The 21930-nt window shown below is 38.2% G+C and overlaps 1 protein-coding gene across 2 annotated transcripts in view; it reads right to left on the reverse strand.

Annotated features, from left to right (window-relative positions):
* The window catches only part of nkain2 (sodium/potassium transporting ATPase interacting 2), a 235751-nt gene that overhangs the window by 24141 nt on the left and 189680 nt on the right, over positions 1-21930 (reverse strand). For both annotated transcript variants that reach the window (XR_008639129.2, XM_055185591.2), the window contains exon 5: positions 4139-4199. Coding sequence is in view for 1 of the 2 variants with exons in the window: in XM_055185591.2 (XP_055041566.1) it covers positions 4139-4199 (61 nt within the window). In the remaining variant the exon portion in view is untranslated. The remainder of the gene's footprint in view (positions 1-4138; positions 4200-21930) is intronic.

The raw sequence follows: 21930 nt of genomic DNA on the forward strand, positions 1-21930 counted from the left end.
CCGCCTGTGAATGCTTTGGGTCGGGGGTGGAGCCCACAGAAGCAGCGGTAGCTGCTCATTGAGAAGAGTGAATGTCACGTAAAAAGTCTCCAACAATGCCAAGATGTAAGAAACATCTTGCACGCGTTATCTCGTGTTGGGGGTCCGTTAATTAATGATTAACTAATGTCAACCTCAGCTGTCCTTCATTTTATTTCTCTCCTCTGAACCTGCCTGTTCCAATCTGATGAATATCAGGGAACCGCGTTCCCTTTTGAGGTATGCTACCCAACATGCCAGGAGCCGCGTACTCCGAGACAAGCAGTCTCTAGAAGTTATGCACTCAACTACGTTGTTGTGTTTGGGGGATACATGCAAAGGATGCATCTTAAAGGTGCAGTATGACAACCGAGCCCCTTGATTCCTCAGCCTTTGGCCAAATTCAGATATTTGTTATAATATATAAATATATTATATAATTTTGGTATTCTTAAGTGATCCTGACTGAAATATAGCTTGAGTGACCGGATGGAATTCAAGCGTAGTTCAGGCAGAGCACTGATCGCTAACTACTCCAGCTGACGCTCAGCTGCTTAATCACTCTCACCTGCTTTAATCAACAGTATTTAAGCAGTCAATCAGACGCTCTGTAGCTACTCTGTCGCACAGACAATTTTACCCACCACCTCCCCTTCACCTCCAATATCTCAGTTTCACAACCATTGCACCCCTTTTAATTATTTTCACGTGTAGCATACTAAAATGTTGGTTATGATTGGCTGGGGGATACATGCAAAGGATGCATCTTAAAGGTGCAGTATGACAACCGAGCCCCTTGATTCCTCAGCCTTTGGCCAAATTCAGATATTTGTTATAATATATAAATATATTATATAATTTTGGTATTCTTAAGTGATCCTGACTGAACTGTGTTAATAAGTCAGAATGCTTGAAATACCATTAAACCCCCCCTTTAAGGGTAAGTCAATGATGACAGAATTTTATTTTTTTTGTGTGAACTATCCCTTTAAAGTGATACCATGTAATTTTTCAACCTTCATAATACATTTTCAAGACCCTTGTGATAGTACATCGACTTTAAATAGGTTGAATGACATGTCTACCATAGCCTGACGGGGTCTGTATCACTTTTACTCGTATTTTAAAACTTAGGGTTTGTGGTAGTAACCAGAGCACAAAAAAAACTACAAAATTCGACTGCTTTACGGCATACGTCACTTCCTCCACACATTTTGTTTTTAACGTGAATTTTGCTGGAGGCTACTTAAGGAGTGTAGAGAGCAGTTTCTATTATGTGACTCTGTGGCACAGTCTTTAGTGTCACGGACCTATGACACGGGCGACCCGGGTTCGATTCCCCTTTAAGGCAATTTTTTATATAAACTGTTGATTCATACATAAATGCGATGTTCTTTATAAATTACGGCGATTATATTGCATATAGTTCCCTGTATTCAGATGCTGTGTTCACGTATTTACCTTTCTTTTTACTGTGTCTATGATATTTACATTACAATCCAGGATGCTATAGCACTCAAACTTGCTCACAGTGTAAAACCAAAGCCTATTCATTCACCAATCAGATCCGAGCGTTTCTCTCTTCTCTCTTCCTCATTTGCTGCGTTCCGCTGTCACTCGCGTGACGTATTACAAAGCGGCAGACCTAAACGCATCGGTTTACTTGGATTTGGAGCGATTTTCACACAAAAAAGAGGAATAACGAGCGCCATTGCGAAAAATCCTGGTGGCGAGGGAGAGAGAGAGGATGCAACAATATTTGTTTGGAAAAAGGCAAGGAAATACGTCTGGTCGTTTCTGAATTGGAAGGCTGCAGCCTCCGGAGGTCAAATATGCAGGCTGCACACGTCATCAAGCCTGGGTTATTAAGGTAAACTGAGCACTACATTCGCAAGTCATAAGCATACTGCAACAATTTACGATTAACTAAGTATAATAGTCAACTTTGTAATTGTTAATATTGTGAAATAAGACAGTCTTGATGACGTATTAGAAATACGACATCCGGAGGCTGCAACCTTCAGATTGAGAAATGGCTTCTGCCACGACGAGTTCCTCATCAGAAAGTTGTAACATGACTGCGTTTCTCCCTGTTGTCTCAAAATGTTGATCGTTTAGCATTTTAAATGTTTAGTTTTTAGTTTAGTTTTAAGGTTGGCCAGTTCTTTTCCTTTGCGACAGTGCTGCGGCGCTTGTGGGCTCTAGGGGCGCTAGAAGTGAAAAATACGTGTCTAGCACCCCCTAGTGGCCAAAAGTTTCATGGTGTCCCTTTAAGGTATATTTAGACACTTTGGACAAAAAACAATGAAATTTATTAAAGTTTAATAAAATGAATTTTGCATTACTATCCTTAAGAATCAAATAAATTTTAGATAGTAACCTTAAGTCATGCTTTGCTCCAGTTCGGGCCTAAATCCCAATGCGCAAACTCATGCATAAAATCTCATAAACACAAATAAACAGTCTGCATGAATAGACCATCACGGCAGACTGAGTACATTCAGCCACAGGGCTCTCTATCAGTGATCCTAACATGTACTGAAGCCACTCAGTTTAATGAGAGGCTGGACCTCTAAACATAGCCACCTTTTATTACATACAGACTGAAGTTTAATGACTCGGATTATAAAACATTATTGACCAGTTAAAAACAGTAACATGCATACTTTCTCTTTATCATTGTCTGTGTTCTTTGCTGTATGGAACAGTAAAAATAAAGAGAAAAACAGTATCGATCTTGCATGCTTGTGTTAGCTTGCATATCCCTTGTAATTGTATTTATTCCTTGAAGGAAAACACCACTGTTTTTCAATATTTTACTATGTTCTTACCTCAACTTAGGCAACTTAATAAATACCTTATAAAATCTTTTTTCAATGCGTGCACTTCATCTTTGCACAGTGGGTCGTGAATGTGTTAGCATTTAGCCTAGCCCCATTCATTCCTTAGGATCCAAAACAGGGATGAATTTAGAAGCCACCAAACATCAAACTTTACATGAGTAGTTACAACTGTATTGCATGACGGAAGAGCACTTAGTTTGCAGTACTTCGACCTCGGGTGCAGTAATATTTAGAGAAGTTTTATCGAGAGGGGGAGAAGTCAGGAGTGATGATATGTTACTGCGCGCTGAGGTCGAAGTGTTGCAAACTAAGTGCTCTTCCGCCATACAATATAGTTCTCATTTCTATCCACTTAAAAAAATCACCACATTTTATTTTGTTCCACAATAGACCCCTTCACGGTTCACGTCACAGGTGGTTCCCACTGCACATGTCGGGGTCAGAAAAGCCATTACAGCAGATTAGTTGCGTATTATTCGGTATCGTAAAAAATGCCTACTTACGTCGTAGGCTGTGAAAATCGTGCGATTCATGCAGAATCTCAAAAACAAAAAAATACAACATCTGCTGCAAGCAATTAACGTGCAGACACGGACAATGCAAAGATCAAAGAGGCTTGTGTTTTTAGTGCTCACTTCATTTGAGGTAAGTCATCATTTTTCAGCCCTGTAAGATTAAATTATAAAGCCTGGATGGTATGAACAGTTTGACCCCATGCTGCGTGCGCACCCAATAGTCATTCAATGTTTACAAACCTTGAAGGGGTCTATACTTACTCATGTAACTACTCATGTAAAGTCTTTAAATAGGGAACACATGGAAGTGTTTTGTGGCTTCTAAATTCATCCCTGTTTGGATCCTAAGAAATGAATGGGGCTAGGCTAAATGCTAACACAGTCACAACGCTCGGTACAAAGATTAAGTGCACGCATTGAAAAAAGATAAGCATGTATTAATTCATCTAAGTTAAGGTGAGAACATAGTAAAATATTGAAAAACGGTGGTGTTTTCCTTTAACTTCTTAGGGTAAACACATTAATTATGAATCCTCATGTATTTTGCTTTATAATAATTTGTCAGGAATTGTAACTGAGAGGAATAATGCACGTTCATGCATGTTATTGTGATGGTGCCTGTTAGTAATGTCTTAGCACAGCAAATTGAGCGCTTTTCTACAGAAACTGGTAATCTGGATATTTATATAATTTAAAAATAAAATTAATAATATAAAATAAAATGACCTTATAAATATTATGCAATTATAAAGAAGTACTCACAGCTGTCTTCCTCTTCTGAAATGAGCTTCACAACGTAACAGGCATAGATGAACCCAGCCAGCTGTAAAGACACAAACACAAACCAATATTAATCAGGATGTTTTTAATTTTTAACTCAAAGTTTGCCCTCTATATTAAAAGTTAAAGTGATTAATTAATTAATGCGATTTCATGTTTTATTTCAAAGTAAACTGTGTTTCAAAAATGAATGTTCATGTAGTTGGTTATAAATACAGGACAGAATGAAGAGAGAAAACAGGTGTTGTAATGGCAGGAGCTTTGCATCAAACCGAGACACCGCTGTGGGAAATGGGTCTTTAGAGCAATAAGGACATTGAGAAGCAGAAATGCTACTCTCTACCTCTCGAAAACACAACAACTTTCAATTACTGAAGCACATGGACGCATAAAGCTTTCTAGGTTCTGAATTACTCATCAACATCCGTGTTTTGAAGACAGAGACTACACCAAAGACTTCAACAGTAATTAAAAGGGTAAAATATGACACAAATGGAAAGACCGTGCAAGAAAATTGAGTGCAGCAAACAAATTTAATGGACACACGAAGTAAATCTCTTTTAGCAGAGCATTTTAAAAGCTCAAGCACCGCAGCTGTGCTTTATATAAACCCTCTTCATCAGAGAATCATGTTGTGTGTTGCACCGTTGATTTTGTAGGACCGGACTGATTGGACGTCTCTGATTGAATCCAGAGAAATGAGAGAGCAGGACAGTTTGAAGTCCTCTCGTCTGCAGGTCTACTACTGTCTGGAGAAAAAAACGAACTTAAAAAATCAGAATGTTGAGGACTAAAAGTTGCAATCACCCAATAAAGTTGTATAGAAGACTACAACTTTCAGTCACTTATTCTTTTTCTTACTCGGTGTTCACAGAATAAAGTCATACAAGTTTGAAACAGTTTGAGAGACAATTTTCATATTTTCCTCCTGCAGCCATGTTACGGCAGCAAAGTCCTTGATTATTACGCCAGAATGAGAGTATAGTTCCTAGCCATATCGACCTAAAACAAATCGCAACTTTTAATTTTCCGTCAGTCTTAGTACACGATGTAACTACAGAAGAGACGAGTTTTAAATATATCGAAACTCTTTGGTTATTTTTTAGCGCGATGCTAATGGTCTAATCAGATTTAATGGATTATGCTAAGCTATGCTAAAAGTGGTACCGCCAGACCCAGAGATGAGCTGAATGGATTCCAAAACGGTGAAAATAAATGTTTTAACTGGAAAATAAGCTGGAAAATTAGCATATTTCCAAAAAAAGTGAAGTCTCCCTTTAAAAATAGATTCTTCAGTAGCATGATGGTACTTTAGTTGTTACTATAGATATTTGGTACAACAAAATTGGGCGCTGCAATTACTATGAATAGGAGACAATGCAATGCTCAAAATGGCCGCTCTGGCGACTGAAGTCCCGCCTTCCAGTTTTTGGGGGAGGGGCTCTGTATAGAGTCACGTGAGGCACTTTACAGCCTGTGCACATGTGCAGTAGCTGAAGCAACCTTGAAAAAGTATTTTTAACACAATTTAAGTTTAAAGCCCCCCTAACCTAAAAAGGCACTTTTAAATGTGTTTCTATCAGAAAATGAGTTGCCAGTGTGTGTTTAGAAACATTCTGTTATTATACAAATCCATCTTTTCTTCTTTGTGTAATCTCCTTTAAACCGCAACAGTCACACAAAACAGGCTCTAGCAATGTGATGTCACATTGATTACGCCCCACTCTTGACTGCTCACAGACTCCGCCTTATGAGTGCGTAGTTTAATCTTCTGCCAGAGACACATGTTTTTGATGTCTTGTTGCGATGACACACTCGTCCTCACCACGACACGCCCCTTACGGCATTGTTTCTGCCTCTTGTTTACACAGAATGCTTTCCGTGAATGTTACGGCAATGTTACTAGGTCCTCTTTATGGGAGGGATCCCAGAACATTTACAATGATGGGACGTGTTTGTGTTCACACTGAAGCCCCTCTGTCAATTTTACTGTAATTTTCTGGAACCAAAGTGCTGTGTGAATGGGGTTAAAGGAATATTACTCATTTTCAGTATTGAAGTGTGTTGTTGCCTTGACTGAGAGTTGTTGATGCATCCCTCTGTCATCTGTGTGCGTGCGCGTGGGCGCTGGAGCGCGCTGCGACGCTTCGATGGCGTTTGGCTTGGCCCCATTCGTTCAATGGTGCCATTTGGAGATAAAGTTAGAAGTGATCAAACACATCAACGTTTTTCCTATTTAAGACAAGTAGTTATACGAGCAAGTTTGGTGGTATAAAAAATAAAACGTAGCGCTTTTCTAAGCGGATTTAAAAGATGAACTATATTTTATGGCGTAATAGCACTTTTGGGAGTACTTCGACTCGCCTGAAAAGTCCGTTCCCCTTCTCACTCTCATAATGGGAGAGGGAGGGTGTTACTGCGCAGAGTCGAAGTACTCCCAAAAGTGCTATTACGCCATAAAATATAGTTCCTCTTTTAAATCCGCTTAGAAAAGCGCTACGTTTTATTTTGTACCACCAAACTTGCTCGTATAACTACTCGTCTTAAATAGGAAAAACGTTGATGTGTTTGGTCACTTCTAACTTTATCTCTAAATGGTACAATTGAATGAATGGGGCTAAGCTAAATGCTATCGAAGCATCGCAGCGTGCTCCAGCGCTTACGTGCACGCACACAGATGATAGAGGGATGTATCAACAATTCTTAGTTAAGGTAATAACATATTTTAATATTGAAAATGAGTAGACTATTCCTTTAAAGTTTCAACAGTTCTTAAAAACATACATTACTGTATAAAGAAAGAAGTATTATGTAAATATAGACCGCCAAGTGCTTCACATAGCGGAAATACGGATTGCCGGAAAATCTTGTCATTCGCAGGGAAGCGTTTTCTATATATTTTAGTGTTTACACTAATCTATGTGTTTTTCCTGGGCATCAAACCTACAACCTTTGCACTATTAAGGCAATGCTCAACACACTGAGCTACCGTAAAGTACTCTTGGTAGTAACTTCTTTTTAAAGAGTGGCTTGACTACAGTTAGAAGTACTTTAGATTATAACTAGCTTTTACTTTGGCAAGCTACAGTTTTAAAGTAATTTCCCAACAGCGGCCCGCAGAGACGCAACAGACTCGCACAGTTGTGCCTAAATCAAATATCCTTTGACGTATAAGTGGCCACCCAGACTTAAGATTACAATTAAGAGTCTGAGAGCCATTTGCTTTTGCATGAGATATAAGCTTGTGTCCCCCCAGGGGAGTCTCTAGCAGGGGGACATATTAACAAGACTGTTTATATCACCATTCTTATCTTTCGAGCAGTTCATTTAACTAAATACACGGAACAAACAGTCCAAGACTGCAGTCGGATCCCGCCGGATAATCACGACACTGCAGTAAAAGGGAAAAAAAGCAGATTTAGGATTCCAGGAATACCTCAAGGTCCTGCTCTCATTTACACGGTATAATGTACCACTCCCAGCAGCACGGGGCGGCACGGACACAAATGCAATCCGTCTCCAGACACGCTCATTTGCATAATACTGCACAGCTATAGGAAGGACACGAGAGCAACATGGTGTCACCTCACCTCAGCACAGTTTCTGGTTCCTGGGAAACAGCGACCAGAATGGATGAGAGGGATAATGGAGCAGTTATACAATAATAGCAGCTTGAGTCTGTGTTTTTGTTCAGGAAGGGGTGGATCAGGGATCAACACACACAATACATGTTGCTCCTTTGATAATCTGATGCTATCGTCTGTTTGCAAATGATGTAAACCAAATTAGCAGGCTGTAAATACACTCTGCACTAGCGGTGTGATCTTGAGGCTATGTAATAAGGCTACAGTACCGTATTTCTTACTACATAGCAGTACAATATATTATAAAAATGTTTTTACAGTAAGCATCACCTTAGCAAAACCTAATATGCATATTTGCTTAATAGTACCTTAGACACATGATAAAAATGTATAGCTTGTAATGCACTGTTAGTCACTTTGGATTTAAAATGTAAATAATGTCAATAAATTAAGTTGAGTAGCATGCCATGCATTAGTATCGCTGAACGCAGACTATTATTTATTCTAAATAATAAATAAAAACAGTTATTTATCATTTTAATCCAGTGATGTATTGTGAGATAGCATTTGTCAAAGTGTGCTCTATGGTATACTGCACATTCTAGCATCCATACTACAGTAAAGTATAAGAAGTATGGTAAGAATACTGGGCACCATGTGCAAACCGGTGCACACACACTCTCAGACACATGCTGCTCTATTGTGTACCATCTTCCTGTGCCATGCCATTCCCAAAAGGCAGTACTAAATTTAGATTCTGTATAAGTGAATAATACATGCAGGCGGGTTTCTAAGGAGATGATAAATAATAGAGGATGCGTCTCGAAGCAAAGCACTAATCTCAATGCGAGTATCTTATAGTTAAAGCCATTGCCTGTTCCTCATCGCCTGCGGTTTTCGATAAATGGATTTTAATGTTTAATATGTTTATCTTTAAAGCACGATGCAACTTGATTCCCAACAACAACAACAAAAAAATAGCTGGTTAAAGGTGCAATTTGTAAGATATTTGCAGTAAAATGTCCAAAAACCACGAGGCCAGTGTTATATATTTTGTCCAGCTGATTACTATCAATATCTGTAATGTTTTCAACTACTTGTAAATCGTGAGAAAATTTCCATTAAAACATTGACACGGGGCAGTGCAGTCTCCTGTCAATGACGTTAATATCCATGTGACCCTTTGTCACCACCTTTACTAACGTAAAAACCACATGACAACAGGGGTCGAGTTCCAAAAAAATAAAATGGCGGGCAAGGATGCAACTGGAGCACAAATTTAGTGTAAATAAACGTATATTTTCACTTTTTACACATTTTAATTGCATTTCTAGTGAGAAATTAGTATTGTAGTTTTCAAATATGTGATTATTTATCACAAAGGCGCTCTCTGTTTATATTTCAAACACGCTGCCTTTGAAGTGCATCTGAAAGTCTTTCTCTGAGCTGCCTTCATGCCTCCGAAGTCATTTCCTCATGAGGCAGCGAGGCAACAAGTCACTGCCTTGAGTTTTCGGACGCAGACAGTGTCGTGGACAAATGCGGAACTATGCGATAGCGCCGGTCAGGCTACGCACTTGCTTATGAACTTATGGATAACTCTTTACCGTCTGCCGCTGGTTGTGTCAGCAAAGACTGCTCCTGTAAGCGTACGGGCCAACCAAACGACCCAAGAAGAGTTTGGAACAAAACGAGAGAGGATCAATTTGTTGTTGCATTATCTGGATGGAGAGAGCTTCACGACAACATTTAACTAGACCGAGATTCTGATTCTGCTTGTGTTTTACGCGAGTTGTTTTAATTCGTAACCCTTCAAAAAACGTATGCTATTATATTGATCACAACATTCGTGTGTAGATTGTAATCAGCACGTCTTCCCGCGGACGATATGCACATCAAGAGGTATTGTACAGCAATATAAATGGTCATTTTAAGACACTTCAAAATAAGATTTTTACTGTCAATACAATATGTGAAAAATCATTGTAGATTGTAAGTTGAAAACTTAATTCTGTGCTGTGTTAAGCATCGAATTTGGACTAATAGTGTAACATCTATGACTAACAATTTCGTTTTGAACATCACATATAAACTTACATAATGAAATAAACGATGTCATCAAACGCAACATTTATAAGACTTGATTACTTTATCCATCAACGTGATTTCTCGTTCACGTCTGATTGATGGCCATCAGCGGTTGAGTTAAAGACTACAAATCCCATAATTCCACGCTGCTTCAGAGCGTCATTAAACAACATCATTGTTATTGATTTGATAATACAAATTGCATCTTTAAGTATGTGACTGGTTAAAGCTATATCCACTTGAATAAAAATAAAGGCAGAAAAAAAATGTGTTGCCATGCCTTTAAAGGGGTCATGGCATGAAAATCTGACTTTTTCCATGTTTAAGTGCAATAATTGGGTTCCCAGTGCTTCTATCAACCTAGAAAATGTGAAAAAGATCAACCCAGTAACTTAGTTTTGGTAAACCATTCTCTGCAATCATGTGAAAAATAAGGTAATTGAAAATTGGCTCTCCTTATGATGTCATAAGGTGTAAAAAGATGTCATAAGGAGATCTTATTATAATAATACCCTTAATCTGCCGTATCCAACCACGGCACAGCCATTTAGTGCAGAGAGAAAGAATGAGAGAGAGAAATTGAATTGCAACTGCAACAAACCACCATCATTGTGATCAGTGTTTGCACTTCATCCGATCATTTGCATTTTAAAGGACACACCCAAAACAGCATATTTTTGCACACACCTACAAAGTGGCAATTTTAACATGTTATAGTTACTTATCTATATGGTATTTTGAGCTAAAATTTTACATATGTACTCTGGGGTCACCAAAGATTTATTTAACATCTTAAAAAATATTGTGACATGTCCCCTTTAAGAAACACTGCATGTAAAATACAAAATAAGCTGCATTTAAGTCAAATTTATAGTTTTAAATAACCCATCTTTCAACAATAATCATCTTGTTGCCTGCTTTACATTCTGATTGGTTCAAATAAAAAACAATTTGCTCTGAAATGTAGTGCATTAATCTTTAATATCAGTGTAAATGATAAAATCTTCAATAAATCATCTTTTTGTACAGGGAATGAGGTTACAATGTTTCACGATACATTAACTCTTTCCCCGCCATTAACGAGTTAACTCGTCAATTAAGAGAAAATGCTTCCCTGCCAATGACAAGATTTTATGGCAATCATATTTCCGCTATTATCCACCAGGTGGCGCTCTTACCCAACTTATAAAACACTAAATCATCCCAAGACCAAAACAGTTCAAACTCCGTGTATGTTTTGATTATAGCTCTGAATCTGACCTCTAACAAAAGTCCTTCCAAAAAATGCAATTATATCAGCTTTTTGCTAAAAATTTTGTATTTTTGAAGAAACCTACCCATATTTGAGAGGTGATAAAAAGAGAACAAATTAGGGTAGGATGAAACCGGTTTTTTTTTTTTTTTGGAAGCAGAGGGTCTGTTCTTTCATTTGATATATTGTATGTTTATATTTTTAAAGAAGAACATTTTCTGTAAGGCATTAAACTTTAAACAAAAATGCTGGCGGGGAAAGAGTTAAGTATTCAAAAAAAGATCAAGGAAAATGTAAATTTTTTCACAATATGACCCCTTTGAAAACGCCTCCATCTAGCACTACTCTTATAGTTTCTTACATTACCTACAGTACTGTGCAAAAGTCTTGAACCATCATCACCAGACTTGTTTAAGATAAAACTATTTTATTAAGATACAAACAGAAAATACAGGAAATATATACAAAAAAAATGTCTTCTTTAGGCATTGGCGGTGTTTAGTGTGACCTCTCTTGGCACTAAACACATCTTGAGTGTTTTTAAGCAGAATGAAGTAAAAAGATTAATTTCTTTAAAATTTGAAATTAGGATTTAAATGATTAGTCAATTTTCTTTGAAAAAAATCCAGATAATTTACTCACCACCATGTCATCCAAATGTTGATGTATTTCTTTGTTCAGTCAAGAAGAAATTATTCCAAGATTTTTCTCATTTTAATGGACTTTAATGGACCCCAACACTTAACAGTTTTAATGCAGTTTAAAATTGCAGTTTCAAGGGACTCTGGGCGATCCCAAATGAGGCATGGGTGGCTTGTCTAGTGAAACGATTCTCATTTTTGGCAAGAAAAATAAAAAGTACGCACTTCTAAATCACAACTTCTTGTCTTCCTGTGCGACGTGCCAGCGTGACCTCTCGTAATTGCGAAATGACGTCAAAAGATCATTCGCGGACAATTTTAAACAATAAACTGACACAAAGACATTAATTAGTATCGAGAAGTTGTGATGTTGATTCTTTTTTAAGAAAATGGACTAATCCTTAACTTTTATTTAGGTTCAAGAGATCCTGCAGTTTCCTGCTATTGCTCAAGTGGAAGGGGAGTTTACCCTAAAAACCTGACCCATCAGTTTACATTCTTATAGTTTTTAATACTATATACACATTTCCTGTATTTTCTGGATGTATTCTATTAAAGAGACTGAGAAACAATTATATATGATCACTATAACATCGCAAAAACAACAAATCTAATTTGGCATAGTGGCCTAAGACTTTTGCACAGTACTGTACATTACCTTGTTTTGTGCACAATAACCTGGTTTATTCAATGTTGATGGAGCATCACTCATCTCATTTCTTGGCCTGAAACTGTGCTTGCATTTTGGCGGCTTGGACTAATTCACATGTCCTTGACTTTCTTCAGGCGCTGGGCTTCTCTACAGGTGGGCTGCTCACTCCTGGCATTTATAGACTGCGCTATTGGGCTACTTAACATGCCAACAACCGCCCATGTCCAGACGCACCAACGTCTTTGCAATCTTCAAAGTGCAAACACTTATCCGGGGGCAACCGGTGTTTTGTTTTACTGAGCAAATCAAGGGTGAATGGTTTATTTATGCTTGTTAAACGCAGAGAGCTGACATAAAGAAATGCTGATTATATGGTCGCCTGGGTCGTTTACGGGGTGAGTAAGGAAGTGGTGTGTTTTTTATGAGTCATCAGTCAAACAGTTTTTCAATAAAACAGTGCTATTTTAAAAAGGATTGAGTACTGCTTGACCTGAAGCAAATATGATATTACAAGTATGGCTGAAATGTTTGTTCAGCTCGGAACTTGGAGACAAAGATGCCTATTGCAACCACCATGACCCATCACCATCTCTTTGTAAATTTAAGAATCTATTATGCATGTGTACAATTAACACAACACATATGCAAATCACCAAATAATCTACTTTACATGCTATTTTATCACATGGTATTTCACTTGTGTGTTTTAATTGGGTCTCTGCTGTAGGCTACGGCAATAATAGACATGTCATCTTTGACCTTCTTACTGTGCCACCAACAGTCTTAGTACAAAAACTGCCACAGGAACAAAAGAATAACAAATTTAAAGCCTTAATATTCAGATACACTTAAAGTAATATTACAGTATTTCCAGTCTGATAATTAGTTAAAACATTACAAATGACTTTCAGTAGTCCTTGTGGTTTTGGAAAGTAATTCTTTAACCTATATGGAATACCCCTCTGCCACCTTTTAGTGCTCGGAAGAAATTCATTTCAGCGCTGACCTTCTTGGGCTTCGTCCACCTGGCTCTTAAAATGAATTAGACGCAGTACATTATCACGGGTAAGACCATGCTGTAGCTCGGAGCTAGCGTCGAGAAGTCTTGTTAGCAATGCTAAATGAACCTTTTTAGCTCTTTAATCAAGGTTTTGCATTTATTCGCTGGTTTGTGGAGTTCTCGGCTACTTAAGTGACGTTTTGTAAAGAAAAAACATGCGAAAGGGATTCGCAATGCAGGCGAATGAAATGTATTATTTAGAAAAATATGCTTTGCTGGACTGCAAGATCAAACCGAATGATTCCAGTGTAAATGTATTATTCATGTTATGAAAGAACAAGTTGTCCAGACAAAATTTTTATTGCTCCGAGGTTGCTATATAGCTCATAAATCTAAAGGTACAGTTATGTTTCACTGAAATCGGATGCTTTACTTTTTTTTTTAGAAAAAGTAAAAATAGAACAAAAATGGGTCAATTGTTCATAGTAAGATTTACATTTTTGTTTTTTTACATGCATTTCACAGACACTTAAATCTCAGTGACTTACAGTGCATACATTTTATTAGTATGTGTTCTATCTATCTGTCTATCTGTCTGTCTGTCTGTCTGTCTGTCTGTCTGTCGGTCTGTCTGTCAGTTTGTTTGTCTGTCGGTCTGTTGGTCAGTCTATCGGTCTGTCTGTCGGTTGGTCTTTCTGTCTGTCTGTCGGTCGGTCAGTCTGTCTGTCTTTCTGTTTGTCTGTCTGTCGGTCTGTAAGTCTATCTGTCTGTCTATCTGTCTGTCTGTCTATCTATCTGTCTTCTGTCTGTTTATCTATCTATCTGTCTGTCTGTCTGTCTGACTGTCTGTCTGTCTGTCTGTCTGTCAGTCTGTTGGTTAGTCTATCGGCCTGTCTGTCGGTTGGTCTTTCTGTCTGTCTGTCTGTCTGTCTGTCTGTCTATCTATATGTCTATCGATCTGTCTGTAAGTCTGTCTGTCTGTCGGTCTGTATGTCTGTCTATCTGTCTGTCTGTCTGTCTATCTATCTATCCATCTGTCTGTCTATAGGTCGATCTGTTGGTCTGTCTGTCTGTCTGTTGGTCTTTCTATCTATCCATCTATCTATCTATCTGTCTGTCTGTCTGTCTGTCTGTCTATCTATATGTCTATCGATCTGTCTGTAAGTCTGTCTGTCTGTCGGTCTGTATGTCTGTCTATCTGTCTGTCTGTCTGTCTATCTATCTATCCATCTGTCTGTCTATAGGTCGATCTGTTGGTCTGTCTGTCTGTCTGTTGGTCTTTCTATCTATCCATCTATCTATCTATCTATCTGTCTGTCTGTCTGTCTGTCTGTCTGTCTGTCTGTCTGTCTGTCTGTCTGTCTGTCTGTCTGTCTGTCTGTCTGTCTGTCTGTCAGTCAGTCAGTCAGTCAGTCAGTCAGTCAGTCAGTCAGTCGGTCTGTCTGTCGGCCTGTCTGTCGGCCTGTCTGTCTGTCTGTCTGTTTATTTGTCTGTCTGTCTGTCTGTCTATATATCTGTCTGTCTGTCTGTCTGTCTGTCTGTCTGTCTGTCTGTCTGTCTGTCTGTCTGTCTGTCTGTCTGTCTGTCTGTCGGTCTGTCTGTCGGTCTGTCTGTCTGTCTGTCTGTCTGTCTGTCTGTCTGTCTGTCTGTCTGTCGGTCTGTCTGTCGGTCTGTCTGTCTGTCTATCGGTCTGTCTGACTAGCGGTCTGTCTGGCTACCGGTCTGGCTGTCTGTCTGTCTGTCTGTCTATCGGTCTGTCTGTCTATCGGTCTGTCTGTCTATCGGTCTGTCTGTCTATCGGTCTGTCTGTCTATCGGTCTGTCTGTCTATCGGTCTGTCTGTCTATCGGTCTGTCTGTCTATCGGTCTGTCTGTCTATCGGTCTGTCTGTCTATCGGTCTGTCTGTCTGTCTGTTGGTCTATCTGTCTATCGGTCTGTCTGTTGGTCGGTCGGTCTTTCTGTCTGTCTGTTGGTCGGTCGGTCTTTCTGTCTGTCTGTCTGTCTGTCTGTCTGTCTGTCTGTCTGTCTGTCTGTCTGTCTGTCTGTCTATTTACCTATCTACCTACCTACCTACCTACCTACCTATCTACCTACATACCTACATACCTACATACATACCTACTTATCCATCCATCTATCATATTTAATGTGCAATAATGGGGTTTGCATGATAGATATCTTCAGGGTCATTCCCACTGATATAAAGCAGACAACAGTATAAGTCTATATTTTACCAAAAATCACAGACCTAACAATCTTCAGACAAACACTAAACTTCCAGAAAAAGCAAAGAGTCTTCACAAGACCAAACTCCTGTGCCAAAATGCCTTTCCATTCATTAGATTACTCTTTATTCACTGGACGCTTTCCAGTCTTAGTATGCATCTCTATACCGTGCTGTATAATGTGCACAACAAGGTTGTCTGTTCAAACTAATAAGCAGAGATTGAATTCCTGCAAAAGGGAAAGGCTAAAACCAGGTATGAAAAAAAGTCTCAGAGTAGGGCAAACTAAATTAAAAAGTCTTTGAAACAGGGTGACACCCATCCTGATATGAGCCCGCATTTGATGCTCTATCAACAACACTAATGTCCATCTCAAAACATTCTGCTTCTCCGGAATGTTTAGTAATATTTTCTTTAAAAACCACTGATAATAAACCACCCTGTCTATCTATCGCTGCCAATATTTCTCTAAAGAGCAACAATCTGTGAGGCAGTGTTACGCGCCAATGGGTTCTCGCTTTTGTTGACAACTGGCAGAATTTGACTGCGTTAGTAGAGAAGGATAACAAAAAAGGGAGTAAAGCCTTTACTTTCATCGCAACCACTTTGATTTCCAAACAACACATCACACCCAATTTTCCACTTTCACAATTGAGGAGGCACTTAGCCGGAGGGGATAAGCTTCTCTATAACATGGCACCACCGACGCTCAGAGGAAACAACACAGTTCTGTACACAACACAAGATCCTTACAGGGAATCTGATGGAGAAAATCGAAAGAAGAAATGTAAACATTTTGAACGCAGAACCTGCTGAGGCAGAAGAGGGCTTTATCATGAGCATTTAAACCCTCATATTTTGTACTAATATCAAATGGAAAAAATACAGTGGTCCTGTATAGCTCAGTGGTAGAGCGTGCATTAGCAGCCCAAATGGTCATGGGTTCGAACCCAGGGAACACACATACTGATAAAAAATGTATACCGTGAAAGGGTGCACGGTGTTTTTCAAACCCAAAACCTTTTGCACTGCCAACACAATGCTACCTGTTGAGCTACATGAACACCACCTTTACTGTTTATATTTTCGAAGTACTTTTTAAGCTTGTGTGAATTTATTTGTGGTCTCCATGTGACATGGTGACATGCAATCAACCATATTCAGCTCTGGTGTTAATTTAAGGATGTGTCTACTTTGTTTGATTTTATTTCATATCACGGCCCTGAGCTTTACCGCGCTGTATTGATAGTCTGCTGTAAAAAGAGAATCTCCAATAAAGAGCATAATTGTTCTTTGTTTACAGTAATGAATTCAGACATCACATCGATCTTGACAAAATATTGTTTGAGTACCTGCTTTCCACACTGCCTGCCAAAAACTGCCGAGTATCTAAAGCCTACTGGGACACGCTTGCCTTGCATTTTCAGTTTTATACTCCTAAAAGAGCGATGCTGCCGCGTTGCGACCTCTGTACTCACAAACACAAATCATAACGCCGGACTTATAAGTCTTGTTCAGACCGCCGAGGGAAGCAGAAGGGAGAATCTGCAAAAAGTGAGACGTACGACATCGTGCTTGGCGGACCTGTTGGCCCTCTGACGCACGTGTCAGTGCTCATATTGTAGTAGGAGAGAAATGGGTGGTGGGCAGACGTCCAGCTGAGTTCGAGAGGTCAGGCGGTGCTGGAAGCAAAGCCTCAATGACTCTTGGATAATTGCTTCTGTGACCTCCATCAGTAATGGCAATTTTATAACACACCAGAGATATTTCCGTTCCTGCCAGAGCGTAACCGGTTAAGTGAAAGGTTTTATACTGACAAACACAGAGATAGATAAAGAATTTAAACCTAAAACCCGCAGGCGTATGGTTGGTGTGATGCTGCATGTCAGGGCCGGTGAAATTGCTCAAGGACTTGGTTTTTTAAATGCCCACCAATGCAATACCTGCAAAACATCCTGCAAGCTAATCTAATAAATATCATGTTTGTTTTGACAGAGCTGGAAATAATCCCCCTATGTCATAACGTACGCAACACAAAAAAACACCCCTGCCCTGTCAGCTGCTAAGACTGTATTGTCATATGTTGTCCAGTCAAACAATAGGAAAGAGAGATCTCATTTAAAGGGATAGTTAACCTAAAAATGAATATTTTGAAATCATAAGCCCCATTCACTTCTATGGTAGAAAAAATTATACTATGGAAGTGAATGGGGCTCATGAATGGTTTGGTTACAAACATTCCTCAAAATATCATTCTTCATGTTTAATAGAACAAATAAATTGATACAGGTTTGTAACAACATAAGAGTGAGTTAATTATGACAGAATTTTCATTTTCGGGTGAACTATCCCTTTAAGATCATTTTAAAGGGGTCATATTATCAAGTTTTTTTAAAGATGCAAAATAAGTCTTCAGTGTCCACAGACTGTGTATGTAACGTTTTACCTCAAAATACCCTACAGATAATTTATTATATCATGTTAAAATCGCCACTTTGTGGCAAAAATGTGCCATTTTGGGAATGCAAATGCAAAAATGCAAATGAGCTGATAAAATGCAAACACTGATCACCATAATGGTGGATTGTTAAAATTGAAACTCAATTTTTCTGTCAATTATTATTTTTTTTCTTTCTGGATATTGCAGATTAAGGGGCGGTATTATTGTAATAAGACTTGCTACCTACGTCACAAAACAGGCAAAATCTGAATTTTTCACATGCTTGCAGAGAATAGTTTACCAAAACTAAGTTACTGCTTTTTTTCACGTTTTCTAGGCTAATAGATGAACTGGGAACCCAATTATAGCACTTCAACATGGAAAAAGTCTATAGTACTATTTGTACGGGATTAGTTTTCCAAACAACGTTTGAGTTTCAACGTGTCACCCAGGACGTCTGTGATTTTATGTACCGATTCGGACGGGATTAACTGATGCAGGCTATTCCAGAGATGGGAGTGTCTGTTTCATGCATTTGGGCGTTGCAAAAGAGCATGTGCTCTGAATACGCGTGTTTGTAATGTTTAATATTTTGCTTTAAATGTAAAATTATGACAGAACATGTAATTTATTAATTTAATTTTAACAAATCAAAATAAAATATACAAATCCTACTAAAGTAATGTTAGCCTACGTGTTTTATATAACTGTCTGCTTATAATAAACACAAATAAATAAAGAAATAATGATTAATAACAATTTATTATCTTTATTAATTAACATTACCATTCCGAAGTTGAACAACTTTAAACAGAGTTTCTTATAACGTTAATGATATTACAGTGGCCAGTCTTAACAGGGTTTGATATTCAGCTCGTCTTGATTTAATTAATTTATTTTGCCGAATGCGAAAAAAACATTCATATCTGAATGAATGGGACTCAGGAAATACAATATTCGGACGGGATTAAATTTCTCAGAGGACCTCTGAGTTCGGCGAAAAACAGGAGGTAAATTGCTCTGGAATTCTTACGGAGGTCGTCAGAGAAAAACACAGACATGGCCAATTCGGACGGGATTAAAAACACAGAGGACCTCCGAATAGGGCTTATGACCCCTTTATGATTGAACCGCTTTACTGAGTTCGAGATAAAACACATGAAAGAGACCTTTATTATCTCTGCAGATGGTATTAGGGTCAATGACGTGACGTTATTTATTTTGTGTCCATATATGGTTCAATTAAATGTAAAAGGGTTAAAATTTCAAAATAAATTTGCAGATTACTTGTATAAATTCTCTTTTTTGAGGACCAAGTCTAAAATTTCTGGTTTTATTTCATTTTGAAAGAATATTTGGGGGATAATTGCAAAAATGTCAATGTGGTGTAACCGGTCTGTGTCAATTGGTATAACTAGTATTTTTTTTAATGAAAATATAAATATATTCATAAAAATGTGAAATAAAATATAATCATCTAGTTTAGTGTAATATGATTTTTTTACTTACATTTTTACATCACTTGTCAAAGATTATTTAGAAAACAGAGCTGTTTTCAGCATATGTCAACAAATATTACAAAAAACTTTAAACATTAAAATTTACATTTAGAAATAACTAATACAATTATTTTTTTTAAAAATTTTTTTTTGATGAGTACATTTACATGCCATCAAATTGGATAAAATATTTAATATTTCTCATTCTTTGGCGCAATTGGCGGTTACACCATTTGACATTTTCAGGTCCATTCAGTCTTAACTTTCATAAAAATAGTGACTTGTGTGCATTTTGAAGCAATACAAAGGGCACTGATGTATTTTAAGATATGTGCAAGCTGTTTTCAGTTTGGATAGCTCTTACATTTATTTTAGTCTAGGACTAGTCTAATCCCTGTCCGGGAAACCGCCCCTATGTGCATTGAAATAAACCTGATGCGTAGTTTTTTTAAAAGATTTTTGAATTTCTCATCTTGCCAAACCGTTTTTGTCACTGACCCATAAACCATCTCTTGTCAACTTCCTACTTGTGCAGAGTAACAGGGTTCTGTCATTCAAACCCCGGTCGGTGTTTTATCAGATGAGACGCTCTGCCGCGTCAGCCGCGCTGACAATATCAGACCTTCTGTCACTCAACCCTGGCCCTTGACGTTACTCACTCCAAAAGAGTGATGGTTAAAAAAGCAAGACATAAAAGAACTGAAGGGGTTCAACGAATGGATGAAAAGAAACAAAAATAGACTTTGAATAAGATCAGCTGGGATTTATGCCCACTGTTGACATTTGCGAGAGCTTGCGGCAATCGCCTGCTGAACTGGCATCTGCCAAGACTCTGAGCAAGACTCGCCACCGAATTAAGACCCGAGATGCACTTGGCGGTGGCGACAGGTTTTTCATGCAGGTCTTGAGGGATCAGCATGTAATGAGGTCAATTGATTTTTTCCTTTCCTCTGGGTGTTATGTTTTATCAGAACAGTTACCTTTTCTTCTCTAGGCGTTTCATAAATCGTTCAAGGACTGACAGCTTATGAGTTCTGTCTGGTGTTGTTGTTTTCAATATATATGCAAAGGGACGGTCACAACTGGACGAATGGAAGAATGGCTTTAACAGAGTTTTAGCAAGAAGTTTAGGGGCAGTTTCCCAGACAGGGATTAGACTAGTCCTAGACTAAACTAAATGTAAGAGCTGTCCAAACTGAAAACAACTTGCACTCACATATCTTAAAATACATCAGTGCTCTTTGTTTTGCCTTAAAATGCTCACAAGTAATGTTTTTAGTAAGGCATGTTTGATAAAACTAGTTATATTTCCTAATTAAACTAAGGCCTAGTCCTGGATTAAACTAATCCCTGTTCGGGAAACCAGCCCTTAGAGTTTGGATACTACTCAGAGGAAAATTTTATTGCTCATAGGAGATTTGATGGAGATCAACTTTTGAGGCTGTTTACACCTGGTATTAAGATGCGTTTTGGTCGATCGGATCACAAGCGGGCGGCGCTAAATAAATGTGTAAACTGTAATAATCGTGCAGTGTATCCCGGGCTTTAGGTTTAACTACATTAATGAACCTGGAACCATCAAGTGTCGCCTTTTAAGTTAAGATTTAGAAAATGTTAAAAATAAATAAAATACATCACATTTAAAAAGTTGCCATGTTAATCCTCCATTAATATGACTTTGAAAAATGTGGTTTTCTGCAATAATCCTTATACACCTCCTGCAATGATTTCATTCAATTTAATTCCTTGTTTTTATCCCCATCCATTTTCCTCACAAAGCTGCCACTCAATGTCCCTTCCTTTCCTTATCATTCTCACAAACGTCTCAGAACTGCAGTCAGAATGAACGGTTCAAGGCGAGACACAAACGGGTTCAGATGTTGAAATGAATGTCTGAGACAGGAATCCCAAGCAATCATCTGGGGAACGCTGAAGAGAAGCGCTGGGGAAATTGAGCGAGTAGACTGAGTCCCGCCGTGCATCTTAGCAACAGAGCACAGGGAGAATTGTTAGCACATCGGGTTATGCAAATTTTACCGCTCAACCAACAGGCTTAATATGGAAGAGGGTACATAAAACCCAGAAGTGGGACTATTAATAAGGCAAATATACAAACCGTTTTTGGCATAGGTATAAGAATTTGTGAACATTCTTGCATCGAGCAAACTCATTAATTTTTTTATCGAGCAAACTCATTAATTTCGCTGTTACATTTTCTTAACATAACCTTGACCGTAGTTTGTATAGATTTTTGATAATTCCATTTTTTCGTATAAAAAGATCAAAATTACTATCATACTCTTGGTTGAAAAAACAACTGTGAAAAACAAGCCTTAATTATTTTAAATCTAGATTTTACTGTATTTTACTTCATGCAATCTAAAAATGCTGGA

The sequence above is a fragment of the Misgurnus anguillicaudatus genome, chromosome 18 (assembly GCF_027580225.2).
Source record: "Misgurnus anguillicaudatus chromosome 18, ASM2758022v2, whole genome shotgun sequence".
In the NCBI taxonomy this organism is placed as follows: domain Eukaryota; kingdom Metazoa; phylum Chordata; class Actinopteri; order Cypriniformes; family Cobitidae; genus Misgurnus; species Misgurnus anguillicaudatus.